Raw genomic sequence first — 20,258 nt, 5'->3', positions numbered from 1 at the left:
CCCTCAGGGAGACAAGGAACTTGGAGAAAGTGATCGCAAAAACAACAACAACAACAACAAAAACAAACCAGTTCCTCCGAAGAAGGGCAGTAATGGGGACCCTTAGGTCACAGGACAGGGGCTGGTTAAGGAAGCCTTTATTGATTCCAGAGGGTTCCCCCGCCAATATTTATTTTTATTTTTATTTTATTTTTGGAGACAGGGTCGTGCTCTGTCCCCCAGGCTGGAGTGCAGTGGCACGATCAAGGCTCACTGCAACCTCGACTTTCAGGGCTCAAGGGATCCTCCCAACTCAGCCTACCGGGTAGCTGGGACCACAGGTGCGGGCCACCACACCCGGCTAATTTTTGTATTTTTTTTGCATAGACGGGGTCTCACTATGTTGTCCAGGCTGGTCTCGAACTCCTGGGCTCAAGCGATTCTCCTGCCTCGGCCTCCCAAAGTGCTGGGATTACAGGCGTCAGCCACCATGTATGACCAGTTCCCCAGATTGTTCCATATTCCTCTTTTGTCTCGCTCAGCCGGCATAGAACATCCCCCTTTATGCCTGGGACTTCATAGCTAGGCACTTGCACAGGAACGCGGCGCCCACAGTGAGGAGGATCCCCACAAGGGCAGCGATGGAACCGGAGGCCAAAGCTGTGGGCGCGGGGCTCCAAGCTGGGAGCAGGAGGCGAGAATTAGGAACGGAACACAGGGAGGTCTGTCGACCCGCGTGAAGCTCACGCTTGGTCTGTGCGCCCTCTCGGGGTCATAACTCTCTCTGCCCCCTTCCTCCTAGTCCCCAGGGTTACAGGGGTGCCTCACCGAGCATCAGTGTAATGGGTGCCGAGCTGTTGCGGACCACCAGGCCGTCGAGATTGAGACGCGCGTGGCAGATCACGGGCTGCCAGAAGTCGAGGGGTCCAGCAGGAAACTCGTAGGTCAAGGTCACGTTGGCCGGATCCAGGCCGGTGAAGCGCTCCAGGCTTTCGGAATAGATGACCCGGCTTCCATGCCTCAGGGTCACCACCAAGTAGCCCACCGGGAACACCTGCGTCACGTGGCAGCGCAAAGTGTATTTCCTGCCCTTTAAGACCGGAGGCTCCAAGATCACGCTGTGGGGCGGTTCTAAGGCAAGGGGGAGCCTCTGAGTGAGGTCCGCGGGCGCTCCCTATAGAGCGACTGTCAACTACCCTCCCCCCACCTCTTCCAGCCCCCTCCCCTCACCCCAGCCGGGACCGAGCCCCTGTCCCTCACTGTAGGCGGTGATCCTGGCGGTGGCCCAGCGTGTTTTTCCTGCGCAGGTCACGAGGCAGTGCGCGTGGGAGCTCCAGGCCCTCACGTCGAGCAGCTGGTAAGACACCCAACCCGGCCCTCTGGACGTCTTGCCCTGCCGCAGCCGGGTGCGGAGGCTGGAATTCTGCGGCTGGGGACAGCTGTTGCTGCAATTGAGCCACACTGACTTCCCCGGCGGCACAGCCACGAACTCCGGGCTCACGCGCACCCAGAAGGGCACTGAGGTCCCCGAGGGCGCGAGAGGGCTACCCTTGGGGCCTTGCGCCCGCTTAGTCCGGCATCCCAGCGCGCTCCCAACTCCCGGGTAGGCGGCCGCCAAAAAAAACAGCAGCGACAGGGGGAACAGAGACCCCATGGCAAAAAGCCCGGACTGAGGGGCCCCACGCCAGAGAGCCAGGGCCGGCTCTAGAGATAAGGAGGCCCGCAGCCCCGCCTCCTCGACTCCACCGCGGAGAGGGAGGGGAGGCCCCAACAGAGGGCCCGGGAGTACTGCAAAAAGGGAATCCGCTCCCCAGGTCAAGAATGAGATTCCAGGCCTCATTGGAAACCAAATGTTTTTTCTGGAGAGGAGTCTTTATTTAGTTTTCACTAGAGACCCAGAAGGTCATAGAAAGTCCCAGATTTGGACCAGAACCTCAGGGTATGACCATCAACCCACAATGTTTTCTTGCGGGAGGAAGTGTTTTCCTGCGGGAGGAAGTGGGAGGATCAGGCTGTGGCTGCTTAGAAAGGACTCCAGCTGGATGTGACACCTCCCCTCAACTCACACAAGGCTGAGGCAGTTGAGAAAGCTTTATTAACACAAAGGAAGTCTGGGCAATGTTGTGAGACCCCGTCTCTAAAAAAAAAAAAAAAAAAAATCAAATTTGCCAAGTGTGGTGGTGTGAGCCTATGGTCCCAGCTACTCAGGAGGCTGAGATGGGAGGATCACTTGAGCCCAGGAGGTCAAGGCTGCAGTGAACTATGATTGCACCAGTGCACTCCAGCCTGGGTGACAGAGCGAGACTTTGTCTACACACACACACACGGATGAGGCTTCCAAAGCTGGGAGGGAGGGAGTCCTCCAATACCTTGGCCCCCTTCGCCACTGCTTGCAGGACCCTGATCACTGCAGGAAACTGGAGCTGCGTAGTGCAAGCTCCCAGTGAAATGCAAACAGGACAAGAGGACAAGGCATAGGTTGGGCATATTCCCTGGGCACTCATGTCCAGACATGACCGCTGAGTGTCATTGTGAACACTGGCAGAAATGTATGTGGGTGGGGAGGTGGCTAACAAAGGTGTCAGTTTTGAGGAGAAGGGAGGAATAAGGCCTCACTGGGTAACCTCTGAACCTGTAACCATTACTAGTCCATATAGTGCTTTTGTGCTGATAGAAAAATCACTCCTTCTGGGGAAAGGCAGGTTGGCTAATGAGAAGTCCCAGCCCCATTTGATCTTTTTGCCAGGCATTCTCCTGCAGTGTACAACCTGTACAACTGTACCTGGTGACCTTGAATGTGATTAGGACTGGGAGCTCCGTGAGGCCAGAGACCTATGTTCATTTAGCCTACATAAAAGACACTCAATAAATAGCTGGTAAAATAACAAATGAATAAATACATATCATCAAGGGTTGGGGTCAGTAGACAGCAGTGCCCAAGCTGGCATCCGTCAGGAAGTATGGGCCTTTGTGTTTTGATGCTACACATGTCTGTGGAGGGCCACTTCTTCTGTAAGTCTGTGGGGCCTCAGCATATCCAATAGGCAGCAAGTTTCAGTATTTCCCGGCTGTATGTCCTCATGGTGGGGCTATGTCTCCCCCACCACTTCCTCTCTCGTCAGGCTAGACTTTAACATCCATCAGTCATGTCTTGAGTCTTGCTCCTTCCTCTTGGCTTAGTCATGTGACTACAGATCAGATGCGTGGCCTAGTGTTTTAGGTGTGCAGGTACCATGGCCCCAAATGCTGTCTGCATCTGACTGAGGACAATGCCCTGTCCTTCGGCATCCCAGGGCCGGTGGGTGTAGCTGCATGGCATATGTCTTCCACTCTGTTCAGTGTGGCACCACTGCCACCAATATGGGAAGGCTGAGGAAGAGGCCCTGTCCCGGGATAGGTTCAGGGAGGCGTGGTTTGTGTGTTTGGTTTCATGGGGGTCCCTTTTTGAGCCTGTTGTAGTCTGTATATCCTGATCTTCCGCTGGCGGTTATAGAGGTACGTGCTGAGGCCTGCAGTGCCCAGTATGGCTGCGGCTGCTACCACAGTGATGATGACAATCTCATACCGGGGGGCTGTGGGGAGGATACAACAGGTGGTGAGGATTGCATTGGGTCCATGGCCCCTGCCCCCACCCAGCTCTGCCCGCCGGCTCACTCACAGAGCACATTCACGGTCACCTCGCGGGTGACCTCCCCTTGAGTGCTCCTGGCCCGACAGAGGTAGGTGCCCTCAAGATCTCGAGTGACAGTCACTGATTCCCCGATGGGCAGTGGGAAAGTGCCATCCTTTAGACACTTGAGCTCGGGCAAGGGGTTCCCCCAAGCCTGGCACATTGGAGTCTGCTGGGAGTTTTCTGGCCACGTCCAGTTTCCCGGACAATCCCTCTCGTCCAGTCGGGGGCCATCTGGAAAAACACAACAAGATGACATGGAGGTGGGTGGGGGCAGGACTTGGAGGCAAGACCTTATGGGACTTCAGGGAGATTGGGCCTTGGTGGATAGGGGTCATTGACCAGCAGCCCCACTCACACAGGACTCGAAGCTCCCGGGTCTGGTTCTTGTGTATAAGCTGGCCGGCCACCTCCAGGGTTGCAGAGCAGGAGAAGCTGCGCCCGTTGTCCTCTGGGGTGGCCTTCAGCAGGAACTGGGCCCTCGGGCCCGGCGGCTGGGCTGGAACCCCATTCAGCGTCACGTTGGCTGCAGGGTGGGCCTCACACTTCACTATCACCTCGGTCCCTTCTGAGACCTCTGGCTTCATCAGAGTCACGTTGGGTGCAGGAAAGCCTGCGATAGGCACACAGTGAGTCCCGCCCCGGGTTCAGGTCACACCCCCAAGAAGCCCCGCTCCGCCCCTGCCCCTTCTTACTGTAGATGGTCACTGGCTGCCGTGTCTCCTGGCTCTGGTTCCTCAGTATCACTGCACACCACAGCCACTGGGTGCCCTCCTCCTCTGCGGTCACACTGACTGAGGCCTTGGCCGAGAGGGAGTCGACGCCATAGGTGACTGTGGGGTTCAACCTCTGGTCCCCCAGTGCCAAGTGGACCTGGGCCTCCGAGACTGGGAACAGCCCGTCCAGGGAACAGACCACGGTCCCCTGCGTGTCCACCTCTAGGACCCGGGGGCTGACAAGTTGTGGGGGAGTCGCTGGCAGGACTAGGGAGAGAGGAAAGCTGTGAGCAGACAAGGATGGACGTCCCGAAGCCCTTCTCTGGGGCATTTCATTCCCCCTCCTGCGAGATCCTCTTCCAGGGCTACTCAGCAGTCTAGGCCACATACGCCTAGAACACACGCACCCCTTAGCCGGGGCCACACCCGTCTCAAAAGATCCTGGGCCACAGGCACTGCATTGCAGGATACCCCAGCCCCACCCTCTCCCTGCTGGCTTCTTCAGTCCTCACCAAAGGTTTGGAGCTGGTGGGGGGCCGAGGTGTTCTCAAACAGCTCCAGCCCTTGGGGCCGCAGGTCCAGTTCAGTGCGGCACGAGAAATTGGCTCCGTGGTCATCTTTCCTCGCCAGCACCGTGGCCGTGACCTCGGCGGGCTCCCCCACCGCTGGCTGCCGGCTCAGCTCCTCCTCCCCACGGAGCAATACCACGGTGAGGTTGGCCCGGGGTGCCCCACCCTCCACCTGGCAGCGTAGGGTAAGGTTCTTGCCCACTGGCTGCCAAGAGGGGAGGGGTGCCAGTTCCACCCGTTCTGGAGTCCCTGCAGGAAAACACAGGTGGGGGTGTCTGGTGAACTGGACCTTGCTGCCCGCCTAACAGACGAACTGCACCTGCCTGGGAGCCCTACCTCTTCAGTATCTCCCCCAAACACACCCAGACACCTAAGCAGATAGGAATGTCAAGATCTTCAGTGAAAACTGGTAAGAGGGCCCCGAGTGTTAGTGAAGGGGATCAAAAAATTCCTTATTCATGACAGCAGCATCTTAGAGTGAAAAGTGGAAAAGAACTTCAAAGTCTATTGCTAGGTGTCTGGTCAAACAAATTCAGCAGCCCAGTGCACTAGACTGGGCAAACAGCGGCTCGATCTCGGCTCACTGCAACCTCTGCCTCTGGGATTCAGGGGATTCTCCTGCCTCAGCCTCCTGAGTAGCTTAGATTACAGGCACACACTACCATACCCGGTTAATTTTTGTATTTTTATTTTTAATTAATAAATTAAGTTTTTAGACTGAGTCTCCTTCTGTCACCCAGGCTGGAGGGTGATGGTGCGATCTTGGCTCACTGCAACCTCTGCCTCCTGGGTTCAAGCAATTCTCCTGCCTCAGCCTCCTGAGTAGCTGGGATTACAGGCATGCACCACCACACCCAGCTAATTTTTGTATTTTTAGTAGAAACGGGGTTTCAGCATGTTGCCCAGGCTGGTCTCGAATTCCTGACCTCAAGTGATCTGCCCACCCCGGCCTCCCAAAGTGCTGGGATTACAGGTGAAAGCAAATGAGCCTGGCCTAGACATTCTTTAAAAAAAAAAAAAAAAAAAACCTGTTGGCCAGGTGTGATGGCTCAGGCTGTAATCCTAGCACTTTGTGAGGCCAAGGCAAGAGGGTCACTTGAGGCCAGGAATTCAAGACAAGCCTGGGCAACATAGGGAGACCCCCATCTCTAAGAAAAATAAAAAAAAGGTTGGCAGGGCGCGGTGGCTCACGCCTTTAATCCCAGCACTTTGGGAGGCCAAGGAGGGTGGATCACGAGGTCAGGAGTTCGAGATAAGCCTGACCAACAGAGTGAAACCCCGTCTCTATTAAAAATACAAAAATTAGTTGTGCATGGTGGTACATGCCTGTAGTCTCAGCTACTCAGGAGGCTGAGGCAGGAGAATCTCTTGAACCTGGGAGGTGGAGGTTGCAGTGAGCCGAGATCGTGCCACTGCACTCCAACCTAGGTGACAGAGCGAGACTCCGTCTCAAAGAGACTCCATCTCAAAATAAATAAATGAATGAATGGTTAACTGGGTGTGGTGGTGCACACCTGTAGTCCCTGCTACTTGGGAGGCTGAGGCAAGAGGATCACTTGAGCCCAGGAGTTTAAGGCTATAGTGAGCTGTGATCATGCCACTGTACTTTAGCCTGGGAAAGAAAGACCCTGCTTCTATTTAAAAAAAAAAAAAAAAAAAGTCATTAATGACAGAGTCTAGTAACAACAAAAGGCTGCGCACAGTGGCTCACGCCTGTAATCCCAACACTTTGGGAGGCCGAGGCGGATCACCTGAGGTCAGGAGTTCGAGACCAGCCTGGCCAACATGGTGAAACCCCGTCTCTACTAAAAATACAAAAATTAGCCAGGCGTGGTGTTGTGTGCCTGTAGTCCCAGCTACTTGAGAGCCTGAGGTGAAAGGATTACTTCAGCCCAGGAGGCAGAGATTGCAGTGAACTGAGATCGCGCCACTGTACTCTAGACTGGGTGACAGAGTGAGAGTCTCAGAAAAAAAAAAAAAAAAAAAAAAAAAAAGCAGCAGGACCCAGGGGGTCCTGCATTTGATACCCAGCCTTGCTTCTTTGCTGTGGGTAAGTGACTTTGTCTCTCTGAACCTCAGTTTCCTGAACTGTAAAATAGGGCTATTAGAGGTAGGAGAATTCACTTAAGAGGTAGACAGAGTCACTGTATATAAGCAGGAGGTTTCTTTTTTAGGGTGATTGAAATATTTTAAAATTAGATTGTAGTCATGGTTGTTTGTACAAAAGTCATTGAATTATGTGCTTAAAAGGAATGAATTTTATGGTATTCTAAATCATATCTCAAGAAAGCAAGGCTGGGGCATGGTGGCTCACACCTGTAATCCCAGTACTTTGGGAGGCCAAGGCGGGGTCATTTGAGGCCAGGAGTTCAAGGCTAGCTTGGGCAACATTGCAAGACCTCATTTCTCAAAAAAAAAAAAAAATTAAAAACAAGCTGGGCTTCGGCCAGGCATGGTGGCTCATGCCTGTAATCCCAGCACTTCGGGAGGCCGGAGCAGATGGATCACCTGAAGTCAGGGGTTCAAGACCAGCCTGGCCAGGCCAGACATGGTGGCTCATGCCTGTAATTACGGTGGCATGAGCCACCGTAATCCCAGCACTTTGGGAGGCCGAGGCAGGCAGATCATGAGGTCAGGAGATCGAGACCATCCTGGCTAACATGGTGAAACCCCGTCTCTACTAAAAATACAAAAAATTAGCCGGGCGTGGTGGTGGGTGCCTGTAGTCCCAGCTGCTCAGGAGGCTGAGGCAGGAGAATGGCGTGAACCCAGGAGGCGGAGCTTGCAGTGAGCCCAGATCACACCACTGCACTCCAGCCTAGGCGACAGAGTGAGACTCTGTCTCAAAAAAAAAAAAAAAAAAAAAAGGCCGGGCATGGTGGCTCATGCCTGTAATCTCAGCACTTTGTGAGGCCGAGGCGGGTGGATCATCTGAGGTCGGGAGTTCGAGACCAGCCTGACCAACATGGAGAAACCCCGTCTTTACTAAAAATACAAAATTAGCCTTGTGTGGTGGCGCATGCCTGTAATCCCAGCTACTTAGGTGGCTGAGGCAAGAGAATAGCTTGATCCTGGGGGGCGGAGGTTGTGGTGAGCCAAGATCGCACCATTGCACTCCAATAAGAGTGAAACTCCGTTTCAAAACAAAAAACAAACCAAACAAACAAAAACACCATAAAAAAACCAAGCTGGGCTTCTTGGTGGCTTACACCTGTAGTCCCTGCTACTCAGGAGGCTAAGAGTGGGAGGACGATTTCTTGAGCCTGGGAGTTTGAGGCTGCAGTCAGCTAGGATTGTACCACTGCACTCCAGCCTGGGTAACAAAGTGAGACCCTGTCTCTAAAAATAAAACAGAAAGCTGTTAAGCTGTTAAAAAAAAAAAAAAATATATATATATATATATATATATGGTCAAGAAAACTCTGACCTCCACCTCTTCTCTCTTACCACCTCCTACAGACTCTTGCAAAACTTGAGGTACCCTCAAACCTCAGCCCCTAGAGGAAACCCAGCTCAGCTGCCTGGTGCAGCGGGGAGGAAGTCTGTCCTGCTCTTACCTCTTCTTGACCCTGACCTGCAGTCCTTTACCAAATCCTGGTCAATGAAGTCTTCAAATACTTGTCTGTCTTTCCCTTCTTGGATACGGTCACTGCCCACAACATGGGCCGCGTGGACAAGGACCACAGCCAACTGCTCATTGGCTTCCGGTAAATCCAGCCTTCAGCTATCTAATCCCTGGCCTGCTCACAAACCCTCCATGACTCCCTATCACCCCAAGAAGGAAAGTCCCAGCTCCTCCACCTGGCATTCAAGGCTCTGCCAACCTTACCCCTCCTCCCATCAATCAATTTTTTTTTTTAGGGGCAGGGTCTCTCTCTGTCACCTGGGCTGGAATGCAGTGGTGCAATCATAGCTGACTGTAACCTCAAATTCCTGGGCTTGACCAGGCTCAGTGGCTCACACCTATAATCCCAGCACTTTGGGAAGCTGAGGCAGGAGGATCTCTTGAGGTCAGGCGTTCAAGACCAGCCTGGCTAACATGGTAAACCCTATCTCTACTAAAAATACAAAAAAATTAGCTGGGCATGATGGTGGGCACCTGTAATCCCAGCAACTCGGGAGGCTGAGGCAGGAGAATCGGTTGAACCCAGGAGGTGGAGGCTGCAGTGAGCCAAGATGGCACCATTGCACTCCAGCCTGGGCCACAGAGCGAGACTCCATCTCAAAAAAACAAAAACAAAAACAAAAAAATTCCTGGGTTCAAGTGATCCTCCCACTTGAGCCTCCAGAGTAGTTGAGAATACAAGCATATGCCACGGTACCCTGCTAATTTTTTTATTTTTTCTTAGAGACAGGGTCTCGCTATGTTGCCCAGGCTGGTCTCGAACTCCTGGGCGCCAACAATCCTCTTGCTTTGGCCTCCCAAAGCGCTGGGATTACAGGTGTGAGCCACTGCGCCTGGCCCACACCAACCTACCTCCTCCTCCTCCTGCCCCATCAAGATTTCTCCCTGCTCCCAACTTTTGCCCAGGCTGTTCCTCCTGCCCAGAATGCCTGTCTTTATGAACTCCTACACACCCTTCAAAGCCTAGCTAGTGGTCACCTCCTCTAGGATTTACACCTCTAACCTTTTTGGAGAAGATTGAGCCATCCAGGGAGGCTTCTTTATGTTTACACCAGGGGTGGGGCAAGACCAAGCTAGAGTCTCTCTCAGGTAACACTCTCCCACACACCTTTTACTCCTTTGCTACCTGTGCCAGCCATCTGCTCCATTTCACAGAGGTAAAAACTAATGCAAAGTGGGGCACCCGCAGTCACAGAGGGAGAAATGTGGCAGAGCCAGGTCTCAAACCTGGAGTTCTACGCTCTCAGCTATCAGGCAGAGCCGGTCGCGGTGGCTCTAGCCTGTAATCCCAGCACTTCGGGAGGCTGAGGCGGGTGGATCACCAGAGGTCTGGAGTTCAAGACCAGCCTGGCCAACTTGGCAAAACCCTGTCTCTACTAAAAATACAAAAATTAGCCAGGAGTGGTGCCGGGTGCCTGTAATCCCAGCTACTGGAGAGGATGAGGCAGGAGAACTGCTTGAACCCGGGAGATGGAGGTTGCAGTGATCCAGCCTGGGCGACAGAGCAAGATGGTGTCTCAAAAAAAAAAAAAAAAAAAAAAAAAAAAAAGACCTATCAGGCAGAGATGCAGAAAAGACCGTCAAAGAGGTTTCCCTGGGGTTTTCAGAAGCTGCTGGGAATGTTCGGCAACTTCCCTCACCTGGGAAGGTCAGCATCTGCTCACCCACCCTCCAAATCAGAAGCAAAGCTGATCATTTGATCATTTACCCAGAGGCTTCCTTGCCCTGACACAATTATAGGAGAACATCCTTTGTCCCTCACCGTGTCATTTTCCCCATCAGAGGAGGTCTCACCTCATTGCAAAGTAAATGCAGAAGCCATGTCCCCCAAGCTATTAAAGGCCTTGCTGGGACCGGAACCCAAGGCTAATCCCAAAGCTACTTGGCCAGTTTTTATTTTTTAGAGACAGGGTCTTTCTCTGTCACCCAGGCTGGAGTGCAGTGGTGTCATCACGGCTCACTGTAGCCTGGACCTCCCGGGCTCAGGCGATCCTCCCACCTCAGCCTCCTGAGTAGCTGGGACTACTAGTATGCCACCACGCTTGGTTAGGTTTTTTATTTTTTGTAGATATGGGGTCTTGCTATGTTGCCCAGGCTGGTGTCCAACTCCTGGCCTCCAAGCGATCCTTCTACTTCGGCCTCCTAAATCGCTGGGATTATAGGCATGAGCCACGTGCCTAGCCTGCCCAGTGCTCTTCTGTTTTTCTTCTTTGATTTTGTTTTGTTTTCATTTGAATTCCTTATTTTGGCCTTGATAACTCTTTCCCACCATTCAAAGTCCTCAAAGTAGGAAGGACGCAAAGAGAAATTCTCGGCTGGGGGCAGTGGCTCACGCTTGTAATCCCAGAACTTTGGGAGGCCGAGGCGGGCAGATCACAAGGTCAGGAGATCAAGACCAACCTGGCCAACATGATGAAATCCCATCTCTACTAAAAATACAAAAATTAGCTGGGCGTGGTGCTGGACGCCTGTAATTCCAGCTACTTGGGAGGCTGAGGCAGGAGAATCGCTTGAACCCAGGAGGAAGAGGTTGCAGTGAGCCGAGATCACACCATTGCACTCCAGGCTGGGGACACAGCAAAACTCCATCTCAAATAGACAACAACAAAAAAAGAATTCTCAGCCGGGCAAAGTGGCTCACGTTGTAATCCCAGCACTTTGGGAGGCCGAGGCGGGTGGATCATCTGAGGTCAGAGTTCGAGACCAGCCTGACCAACATGGAGAAACCCTGTCTCTACTAAAAATACAAAATTTGCCAGGCGTAGTGGCCCATGCCTGTAATCCCAGCTACTCGGGAGGCTGAGGCAGGAGAATCACTTAAACTCAGGAGGTGGAGGTTGCGGTGAGCCGAGATCGTGCCATTGCACTCCAGCCTGGGCAACAAGAGTGAAACTCTGTCTCAAAAAAAGAAAAAATAAATAAAGCATTCTCCACACCCAAGCCCTCTCCCACAGCCTCCCAGCCTCTCTTCTCATAGCCAACTAATATTGTCATTTCTCCCACTTCCTTTTAGGGCTACTTTATACATAAATACAGCCTCCCCGAAACTGCCCTTCCCTAATGTGAGGGTGGCATACCACTCATATTCAACATACCTTCTTTCATTTCTTTTCTTTTTTTTTTTTTTTTTGAGACAGAGTTTTGCTCTTGTTGCCCAGGCTGGAGTGCAGTGGCGCAATCTCGGCTCACCGCAACCTCTGCCTCCCAGGGTCAAGAGATTCTCCTGCCTCAGCCTCCCGAGTAGCTGGGATTACAGGTATGCACCACTATGCCTGGCTAGTTTTTTTTGTATTTTTAATAGAGATGGGGTTTCTCCATGTTGGTCAGGCTGGTCTCGAACTCCTGATCTCAGGTGATCCGCCCATCTCAGCCTCCCAAAGTGCTGGGATTACAGGCGTGAGCCACGGTGCCCAGCCCATGACATTTTGAGAACTGATGCCCAATTTCCCGCCACAGGGTTGGGCTTATTTACGCTCCCAACAGCACTGTCCTAGGACCGCCTATGTTCCGATAGCCTTGGCAGCACAGCTATTATCAATTCTTTTGTTTGTTGCCAATATGTGAAAAATGCCATCCCAGGGCTAGTTTTAACTCGTATCTTTTTTTTTTTTTTTTTTTAAATAAAAATGGGGTTTTGCTATGTTGCCTAGGATGGATTCGAACTCCTAGGATTCGAACCCCTGGATTAAAGCAATCCTCCCATCACAGCCTCAGGAGCAGCTGGGATTACAGGTGCACACCACGATGCCCAGCTAAATTATTTACTTTTTTTTTTTTCCTGGTAGAAACAGGGTCTTGGATGGGCACGGTGGCTCACGCCTGTAATCCCAGCACTTTGGGAGGCCGAGGCGGGCGGATCATCAGGTCAGGAGATTGAGACCATCCTGGCTAACACGGTGAAACCCCGTCTCTACTAAAAATACAAAAAAATTAGCCGGGTGTGGTGGCAGGCACCTGTAGTCCCAGCTACTCGGGAGGCTGAGGCAGGAGAATGGCATGAACCCGGGAGGCAGAGCTTGCAGTGAGCCAAGATCACACCACTGCACTCCAGCCTGGGTGACAGAGACTCCGTCTCAAAAAAAAAAAAAAAAAAAAAGAAACAGGGTCTCGCTCTGTTGCCCAGGCTGGTCTCAAACTCCTGGGCTCAAACCATCCTTCTGCCTCAGCCTCTGGAGTAGTTGGGACTATAGGTACAAGCCACCACACTTGGCTTAATTTGCATCTTTTATTGAAGTGTCTGAAGCAGGACCTTGTTATGTGTTCAAATAGTGAGGCATAGAGAGATGGCATTCTCGAACGCTCAAATGTGCTGAATTCCTGTTGATACCTTTTTTTTTTTTTCTTGAGATGGAATCTTTCTCTGTTATCCAGACTGGAGTGCACTGGCGCAATCGTGGCTCACAATCTCTGCGTCTCAGGTTCAAGCAATTCTCCTGCCTCAGCCTTCCGAGTAGCTGGGATTACAGGTGCATGCCACCACGCCCAGCTGATTTTTGTATTTTTAGTAGAGACAGGGTTTCGCCATGTTGGCAAAACTTAAACTCCTGGTCTTAAACTTCTGATCTCAGGTGATCCGCCAGCCTCGGCCTCTCAGAGTGCTGGGATTACAGGCATGAGCCACCGCGCCCAGCCTGTAGATACTTTAATTGTACGCAAAGAAATTCACAAAGGGACTTTCCAAGGATGTCCCCACCTGCCCTTCAAGGAACCCCTCCTTGACCCTATCAGCAAGTGGCAAAGATTCCCCCAGGCCACTGCAGGTGCCCCTGTACGTCTCTCCCACCCAGTCTGCCTAGTCCAGCCCTCCGGGCTCAGTTACTCACAGTACACGGTGAGGAAGGTTTTAGCTGCTGACTGCCCATCAGGGCAGTTTGAATAGCACATTGGTTGGCTATCTTCTTGCACATTGCTCAGTTCATACATCTTCCAGTTGTTCCCACCCGGGAGCAACTCCTTTTTAGGCAACGGGGTCTCTATGCCCAACAAGGTGGGCTGGTCACAGGAGGTGCTGCAATTCACTAGCACGGAGCCTCCCCGGGGCAGGAAGACGTTGGCGGAGGACACAGATGTGTGGGCATTGCCAGGTCCTAGAAGAAACGAGGGAAGAAGCGACAGGCATTACAAATCAGGTTCATCATGGGAATGTGCACCCAGCCTGTGCTGGGTGCTGGAGGCACAGCCTTAACAAGACAATACTTTGCCTTTGATATGGAAGTTAAAGAGAAAATTCATGAGCAGGCCGGGCGCGGTGGCTCACGCCTGTAATCCCAGCACTTTGGAAGGCCAAGGCGGGCAGATCACTTGAGGTCAGGAGTTTGAGATCAGCCTGGCCAACATGACAAAACCCCGTCTCCACTAAAAGTACAAAAATTAGCCGGGCATAGTGGGACGTGCCTGTAGTCCTAGCTATTTGGGAGGCTGAGGCACAAGAATCACTTGAACCCAGGAGGTGGAGGTTACAGTGAACCAAGATGGTGCCAATGTACTCCAGCCTGAGCAACAGAACGAGACTCTGTCTCCAAAAAAAAAAAAAATTATGAGCAAACAAGATAATTAATAACTGATGTTAATATGAGCTTTGACAAAAACAAAACAGGATGATAGAATAGACAGTGGTTTGGTGACAGGGTAATGTTTCAGCAGAGATCTAAATGACGAGAAAGGGCTGGCTGTCCGGAGAAAAGGGAAATAAGTTCCAGGCAAGTACAGATGTCCCGGGGCAGGGTGGCTGGAGCTGAGTGAGCAAGGATGAAGAGGGGGAGATTAATTCAGGAAGATCCCGTGAGCACTGAAGGCCATGCTAAAGATGTGTTCTTTTATTTTTTTTTTTTTTTTGAGACGGAGTCTCGCTTTGTCACTCAGACTGGAGTGCAGTGGCGTGATCTCAGCTCACTGCAACCTCCGCCTCCTGGGTTCAAGCGACTCTCCTGCCTCAGCCTCCAGAGTATCTGGGACTACAGGCAAGCACCATCACGCCCGGCTAATTTTTGTATTTTTAATAGAGACGGGGTTTCGCCACATTGGCCAGGCTGCTCTCAAACTCCTGGCCTCAAGTGATCCACCCGCCTCAGCCTCCCAAAGTGCTGGATTACAGGCGTGAGCCACCGTGCCTGGCCACATGTGTTCTTTATCCTGAGGGCAATAGGGGGCCATGGAAAGATTTTAGCCATCACTTTTTTTTTTTTTTTTTTTTAACAGGCCTCCCTCTGTCACCCAGGCTGGAATAGAGTGGTACAATCATAGCTCACTGTAACCTTGAACTCCTGGACTCAAGTGATCCCCCCATCTCAGCCTCCCAAGTAGCTGGGACTACAGGACACCACCATACCCGGCTAATATTTGAAAAACACTTTTTTTTTGAGACGGAGTTTAGCTCTTGTTGCCCAGGCCGGAGTGCAATGGCACGATCTCAGCTCACCGCAACCTCCGCCTCCCAGGTTCAAACGATTCTTCTGCCTCAGCCTCCCGAGTAGCTGGGATTACAGGCATGTGCCACCATGCCCAGGTAATTTTGTATTTTTAGTAGAGACGGGGTTTCTCCATGTTGGTCAGGCTGGTCTCAAACTCCTGACCTCAGGTGATCCGCCTGCCTCAGCCTCCCAAAGTGCTGGGATTATAGGTGTGAGCCACTGTGCCTGGCCCTGAAAACCATTTTTGTAGAGATGGGGTCTCACTATGTTGCTAAGGCTGGTCTCAAACTCCTGGCCTCAAGTGATCCTCCCACCTAAGCCTCCCAAAATGCCAGGATTACAGGTGTGAGCCACTGTGTCCAACCAGATTTTAATGTGAAGTTGATGCCCTCCTCCCTCCCAAGAAGTCAGGTGGAGAGAGTCAGCCCTCCAGGAATCAGACTGGCTCCTCACTCCCTGAGACACGTAGTTTCCCCCTCTTTGGGCCTCAATTTCCCCATCTGTAAGGTGGGTGAGTATAGCCACCCCATCCCTTGCTAATACAAGTAACTCACCACAGGATGGGTAGCAACTGGCTACCTTGCAGGTAAGTGCAGGTAAGAAAGAAGGGGCTTACGGGGTGGGCACTGTGGCTCACGCATGTAATCCCAGCACTTTGGGAGGCTGGGGTGGGCGGATCATGAGGTCAGGAGATCGAGACCATCCTGGCTAACACAGTGATTAGCCGGGCGTGATGGCACATGCCTGTAGTCCCAGCTACTCAGGGAGGCTGAGGCAGAAGAATCGCTTGAACCTGGGAGGCAGAGGTTGCAGTGAGCCGAGATCACGCCACTGCACTCCAGCCTGGGCGACAGAGTGAGTTCTCAAAAAAAAAAAAAAAAGAAAGAAAGAAAGAAAGAAAGAAGGGGCTTATTTGGATCAGGTCCCTCAGATTCTGCTGCCTCCGAAGGTGGGAAAAAATGTCTGAGCCCAGCACTGCCCCACACAAAGATTCCTGTCTCAGATTTGTTCTATCATGGATGGGGGTGTGAGGACACTGGCTCCAAACATTTTCCAAGGGAGATTCTGGGACCATTCCCATTTCATAGAGGGAAATGGTTACTCAGCTAGAAAGCAGTGCGATCTGGGTCTGAGTCCGGATCAGAACGCTTTGTTTTTTGAGACAGAATCTCGCTATGTCTCCCAGGCTGGAGTGCAGTGGCACAATCTTAGTTCACTGCAACCTCCGTCTCGTGGGCTTAAGGGATTTTCCTGCCTCAGCCTCCCAAGTAGCTGGGATCACAGGCGCCCGCCACCATGCCAGCTAATTTTTGTATTTTTAGTAGAGATGGGCTTTTGCCATGTTGGCCAGGCTGGTCTCAAACTCCTGACCTTAAGTGATTCGCCCGCCTGGGTCTCCTAAAGTGTTGGGATTACTGGCATGAACCACCATGCTGGCCTGGATCTGAGGTTTTGTTGAGCTGTTAACCAAGCTGTCAATCTCCCACCCTCCTGGTTCCCCAAACTTACACCACCATGAAAGACCCTCTGACCCCTTCCCTCTTCCCTAGCTGGGCTGGAGCTGGGGGAGGGTGTGCTGGGGCGTCCCACTTCTCAGCTTTGGGCCACGGATAAGTCAGCTCTGGAATTCCCCTGAGTAGAAGCAGCCCTGGACTTCCCCAGGGGCAGAGAGGATGAGGAAGAGAATATACATCTTGAGGGGGGTGGGGGTCCCTTAAGCCTTGTTGGGTTGGCGCAGAGCCAAGTTCCTAAACCATCATGATCGAGTCCTGGGGCCAGGTGCGGTGCTGGGCCAAGATACCCTGCCAGGTGGCCGCTATAACGTTTCCCGTTTTACAGCTGAGAAACTGAAGTTTAAGAGACCTAATCTAGCCAAGCAAGGCGGTGGCTCACACGTCTCATTCCAGCTACTCGGAAGGCTGAGGCAGGAGGTAAGGCTAGACCCCAGGAGTTCAAGACCTGCCTGGGTAAGAAAACGAGGCCCGCCCCTCCCCGCCATCTCCAACCCCCTACCCTTTTTTAAAGCTGCAATCTATAGCCCGAGGCCACACGTGGAGGTGATGCAGGGTCTGGATTCGAACCTACTGGCTGTTGCCTTTCAATCTCTGTCTCTAGCCCCGCCTTCCCATAAACAGCTACCTAAGCATGCATGACTGAACCTGGGAGCCGGTCCTCCCGGGGCTTCGGGGAGCTGGCCCGACGGCAATCCCCAACCCTGACTCACCTAGGAACAGAGCCCCGAGCAGGACCAGGAGTGCGAGGAGTGCGGGCCGGGGGCCGCTGGGAGCCATAGCGAGGCTGAGGTTGCAGCTCTGAGTAGCAGAGGAGCTCAGCGTCGACTGGGACGCAGTGGGGCGCGTGGTCCTTTATAGCGCTAGCCACCTGGGGGCCAAGGGGCGGTGCTGCTTTCCCGGAAACCTCGCGCCTTCCCCTCCGGAACAAATGCTGCAGTATTTCCGGACTGAGAGGGTGCCCGGGCCGAGTAGGGTCATCCTCCCTCGCTGGCCGCTCCAGCTCCGGAATTTCCAAGCTAAAGCAATCGGGCGGCCGTGGCAGGGCGATGACCCCGGGTGCTGCTCCCGGCCCCCACGCCTCTCGTTCCCGGCCACGCTAAGCCTGAATCACGGTCTACACCGCGCTAAGCGGTTTATTAAGTACTATTAAATACTGCCAACTTCCCCGGAGAGTGGAGACTGTTATTGTGTCCATTTCACAAAGCGGTAAACTGAGACTCCAGGCTGCGAAGGGATCCGAACTCAAGTCCTCCCTCTCTAGCTCACGCAGGCCTCTTTAATCGAGTGGATGAGCCCCTTGCCTGGGTGGGGGCCCAGGAATCCTCCCCGGGCTCCCTCCACTGAAGGGTGCCCCTCCCGCTAGGTCACGTCCACACCTAGCTGACACAGGCATTTCTCGAGAAGCGGCCGGAGCAGAGCCAGGCACCTCCCGGCGACCGCTAACCGTGGCAGTGACGATGCGCGGTCACACCACGTCCGGGGAAATCGGCGTCCTGTCTCTACACCCGAGGGCACTCACCCCTGCGGCCTCCTCGCTTCCCCTTTCGGCCTTGGCCGCGGGGGCGTCCTTACAGCTCCCAGAAAAAGGAAGGAAGCTGCATGATCCCTACGCGCCGAGCCCCTCCGCTGGCGTCCCAGGCTCCGCGGGGAAACTGAGGCAGCTAGCTTGGATCTTGACGAGGGAGGGGAGGGGGACGCTCGAAATCCCTGCCTGTCGCTGGGAAACTGAGGCAGCAGCCCCCAGGCGCCGAGGCGAGGCAGGGGAAGGGGCGCTCGAACCCCTGCCCTACGCGCGAGGCTCCGGCAACTCGAACCCAGGCGCGTGCACTAAGTATGAGCGGGTGTTTGCTTGGCCACCGCCTGTGCGTGTGACCCCAAGACTCGATATCCACCACGTCGAGGCTGGGTACTCTTCAGTCTCCGAACGCCAAGCCGCGCCGCCTAAGGCTTTCCTGTTGTGGGGCGCGCGCGGCGTCGCCATGGAGATCTCCGAGGGGCCAGGGAGGTCGCGCAGCAGAAGGGGAAGCGAAGGGTCCCCGAACGCGCAGGCCCTTCCTATCGGGGAAGGGGGCTGCGAGTCACTGGCCATCCAGAGACGCATATTTCCCCCGCCTCGGTCATTCCCAAGGAATTTCCACGGGGATATTTTTTTCTTGGGGGGCTGAGGGGTTCTGAATTCCCGCCCCGGAACGGCCTGAGCGAAGTCACAGGGTGGGACGGGGGACGCCCCTGGTCCTCAGAAGGCCTGGGAAAATCCTGCGCCACGGGTTCTTCCTCGGGCGGGTTCCACGGAGCTCTTGCCCCGGCCCGAGGTGCGCGAGCTCCCCCGCGCGGCCCAGGTCCCACTTGCAGCCACAATGGCGCCGTTCTTTTCTCAACATGTGGCTCAATGTTTATTAAGCGCCTACTGTGTGCTTGGCATCCTTCCAGGTACTGGGGACACAGGAATGAACAGAGTCAGACAAAAATCCAGCTGGGAGCGGTGGCTCCCACCTGTAATCCCAGCATTTTGGGAGGCCGAGATGGGAGGATCACTTGAGCCCAGGAGTTCAAGACCAGCCTGGGCAACATAGGGAGACCCCCATCTCTATATAAAATACAAAAATTAGTCGGGTGTGGTGGTGCACACCTGTAATTCCACCTACTTGGGAGGCTGATGCAGGAGAATCTCTTGAACCCGGCAGGTGGAGGTTGCAGTGAGCCAAGATCGAGGCACTGCACTCCAGCCTGGGTGAGAGTGAGACTCAAAAAAAAAAAAAAAAAAAAAAAAAAGAAAGAAAAAGAAAAAGGAAGAGCCAGGAGACCAGTGGCTGGAGCAGGCTTAGCAAAGGAGAGATTGGAGGAAAGGAGCGGGCAGGGAGATGACAGGGCAGATAGGTGCAAGTGCCTGTCACCTGGGGAGGACTTTGTTTCTGAACCCGAGTCTCGTTCTGTCACCCAGGCTGGAGCGCAGTGGTGTGATCTCAGCTCACTGCGACCTCTGCCTCCCAGATTCAAGCGATTCTCCCACCTCAGCCTACCGAGTAGCTGGTACTACAGGGGTGCGTCACCACGCCTAGCTAATTTTTATATTTTTAGTAGAGACGGGGTTTCACCATGTTGGTCTCTAACTCCTGACCTCTGGTGATCCGCCCACCTTGGCCTCCCAAAGTGCTGGGATAACAGATGTGAGCCACCGTGCCTGGCCAGGACTTTGGTTTTTATGCCCAGCGAGGTGGGAGCTATGGAGGGTTCTGAGCAGAGGAAGGACCTTGCCCTGACTCAAGAGTTCACAGGGGCCCAATTGAGGCTTCAAGAGCTGCAGCCAGGAGGTGGGAGAGGAGGTAACTGTTCTAGTCCAGATGAATGATAATGGGGCCTGGACTGGGCAGTGTCCTTGGAGAAAGGGCTGAATTTGACATCCGTTTTGGAGGCTGGGCCAACTGGAGGTGCTGGGACAAGGGGGATGACTCCTTGATCAGCGTCCGAGCCTTTTGGAGGATGGAGGGCCACGTTCTGAGATGGGAGTGGGATGGCCATGCTAGGGGGCAGGCTGGCAGAGGGAGACGGCACCTCCCAGTCCTCCGCTCCCTTAAGTGTTTTCTCAAGGAAAAGGGAAGCAGATATTTCCCAGACCTTTGCTTCTGTCTCCAGGAAGGGCAGGGCTTCCTCTGAGGTGCCAGGCAGTCAGGCAGGCCAAAGAATGGCCTCAGACCAGAGGCTTCCCACCAAGGGCAGAAGCCATCCCATAGTGTCCCATGCAACCGCCTTGCAGTTCCCTCAGCCTGGAATGCTC

General features: G+C 53.5%; 2 protein-coding genes and 1 long non-coding RNA gene across 3 annotated transcripts in view; 1 reads left to right on the top strand and 2 right to left on the bottom strand.

Annotated features, from left to right (window-relative positions):
- Nucleotides 1-85: 85 nt before the first annotated feature.
- Nucleotides 86-1,819, bottom strand: ICAM4 (intercellular adhesion molecule 4 (Landsteiner-Wiener blood group)). Its single transcript, XM_002828651.4, has 3 exons — nucleotides 1,240-1,819; nucleotides 808-1,110; nucleotides 86-660 (listed from the first exon to the last, which is right to left on the bottom strand). The coding sequence occupies exons 1-3, from the start codon at nucleotides 1,817-1,819 to the stop codon at nucleotides 542-544; spliced, it is 1,002 nt and encodes a 333-aa protein (XP_002828697.2). The 3' UTR covers nucleotides 86-541.
- On the bottom strand, nucleotides 1,819-18,769 carry ICAM1 (intercellular adhesion molecule 1). Its single transcript, XM_002828652.6, has 7 exons — nucleotides 17,194-18,769; nucleotides 13,383-13,646; nucleotides 4,878-5,183; nucleotides 4,345-4,632; nucleotides 4,008-4,262; nucleotides 3,638-3,883; nucleotides 1,819-3,551 (listed from the first exon to the last, which is right to left on the bottom strand). The coding sequence occupies exons 1-7, from the start codon at nucleotides 17,258-17,260 to the stop codon at nucleotides 3,379-3,381; spliced, it is 1,599 nt and encodes a 532-aa protein (XP_002828698.5). The 5' UTR covers nucleotides 17,261-18,769; the 3' UTR covers nucleotides 1,819-3,378.
- The window catches only part of LOC129051873 (uncharacterized), a 13,012-nt gene continuing 11,220 nt past the window's right edge, over nucleotides 18,467-20,258 (top strand). The window contains exon 1 of the long non-coding RNA XR_008516393.1: nucleotides 18,467-18,913. This is a non-coding gene — a long non-coding RNA (uncharacterized LOC129051873). The remainder of the gene's footprint in view (nucleotides 18,914-20,258) is intronic.

The sequence above is a fragment of the Pongo abelii genome, chromosome 20 (assembly GCF_028885655.2).
Source record: "Pongo abelii isolate AG06213 chromosome 20, NHGRI_mPonAbe1-v2.0_pri, whole genome shotgun sequence".
Lineage (NCBI taxonomy): Eukaryota > Metazoa > Chordata > Mammalia > Primates > Hominidae > Pongo > Pongo abelii.
Note: the sequence above shows the minus strand (reverse complement) of the source record. Positions and strands in the feature narration are given on the sequence as shown.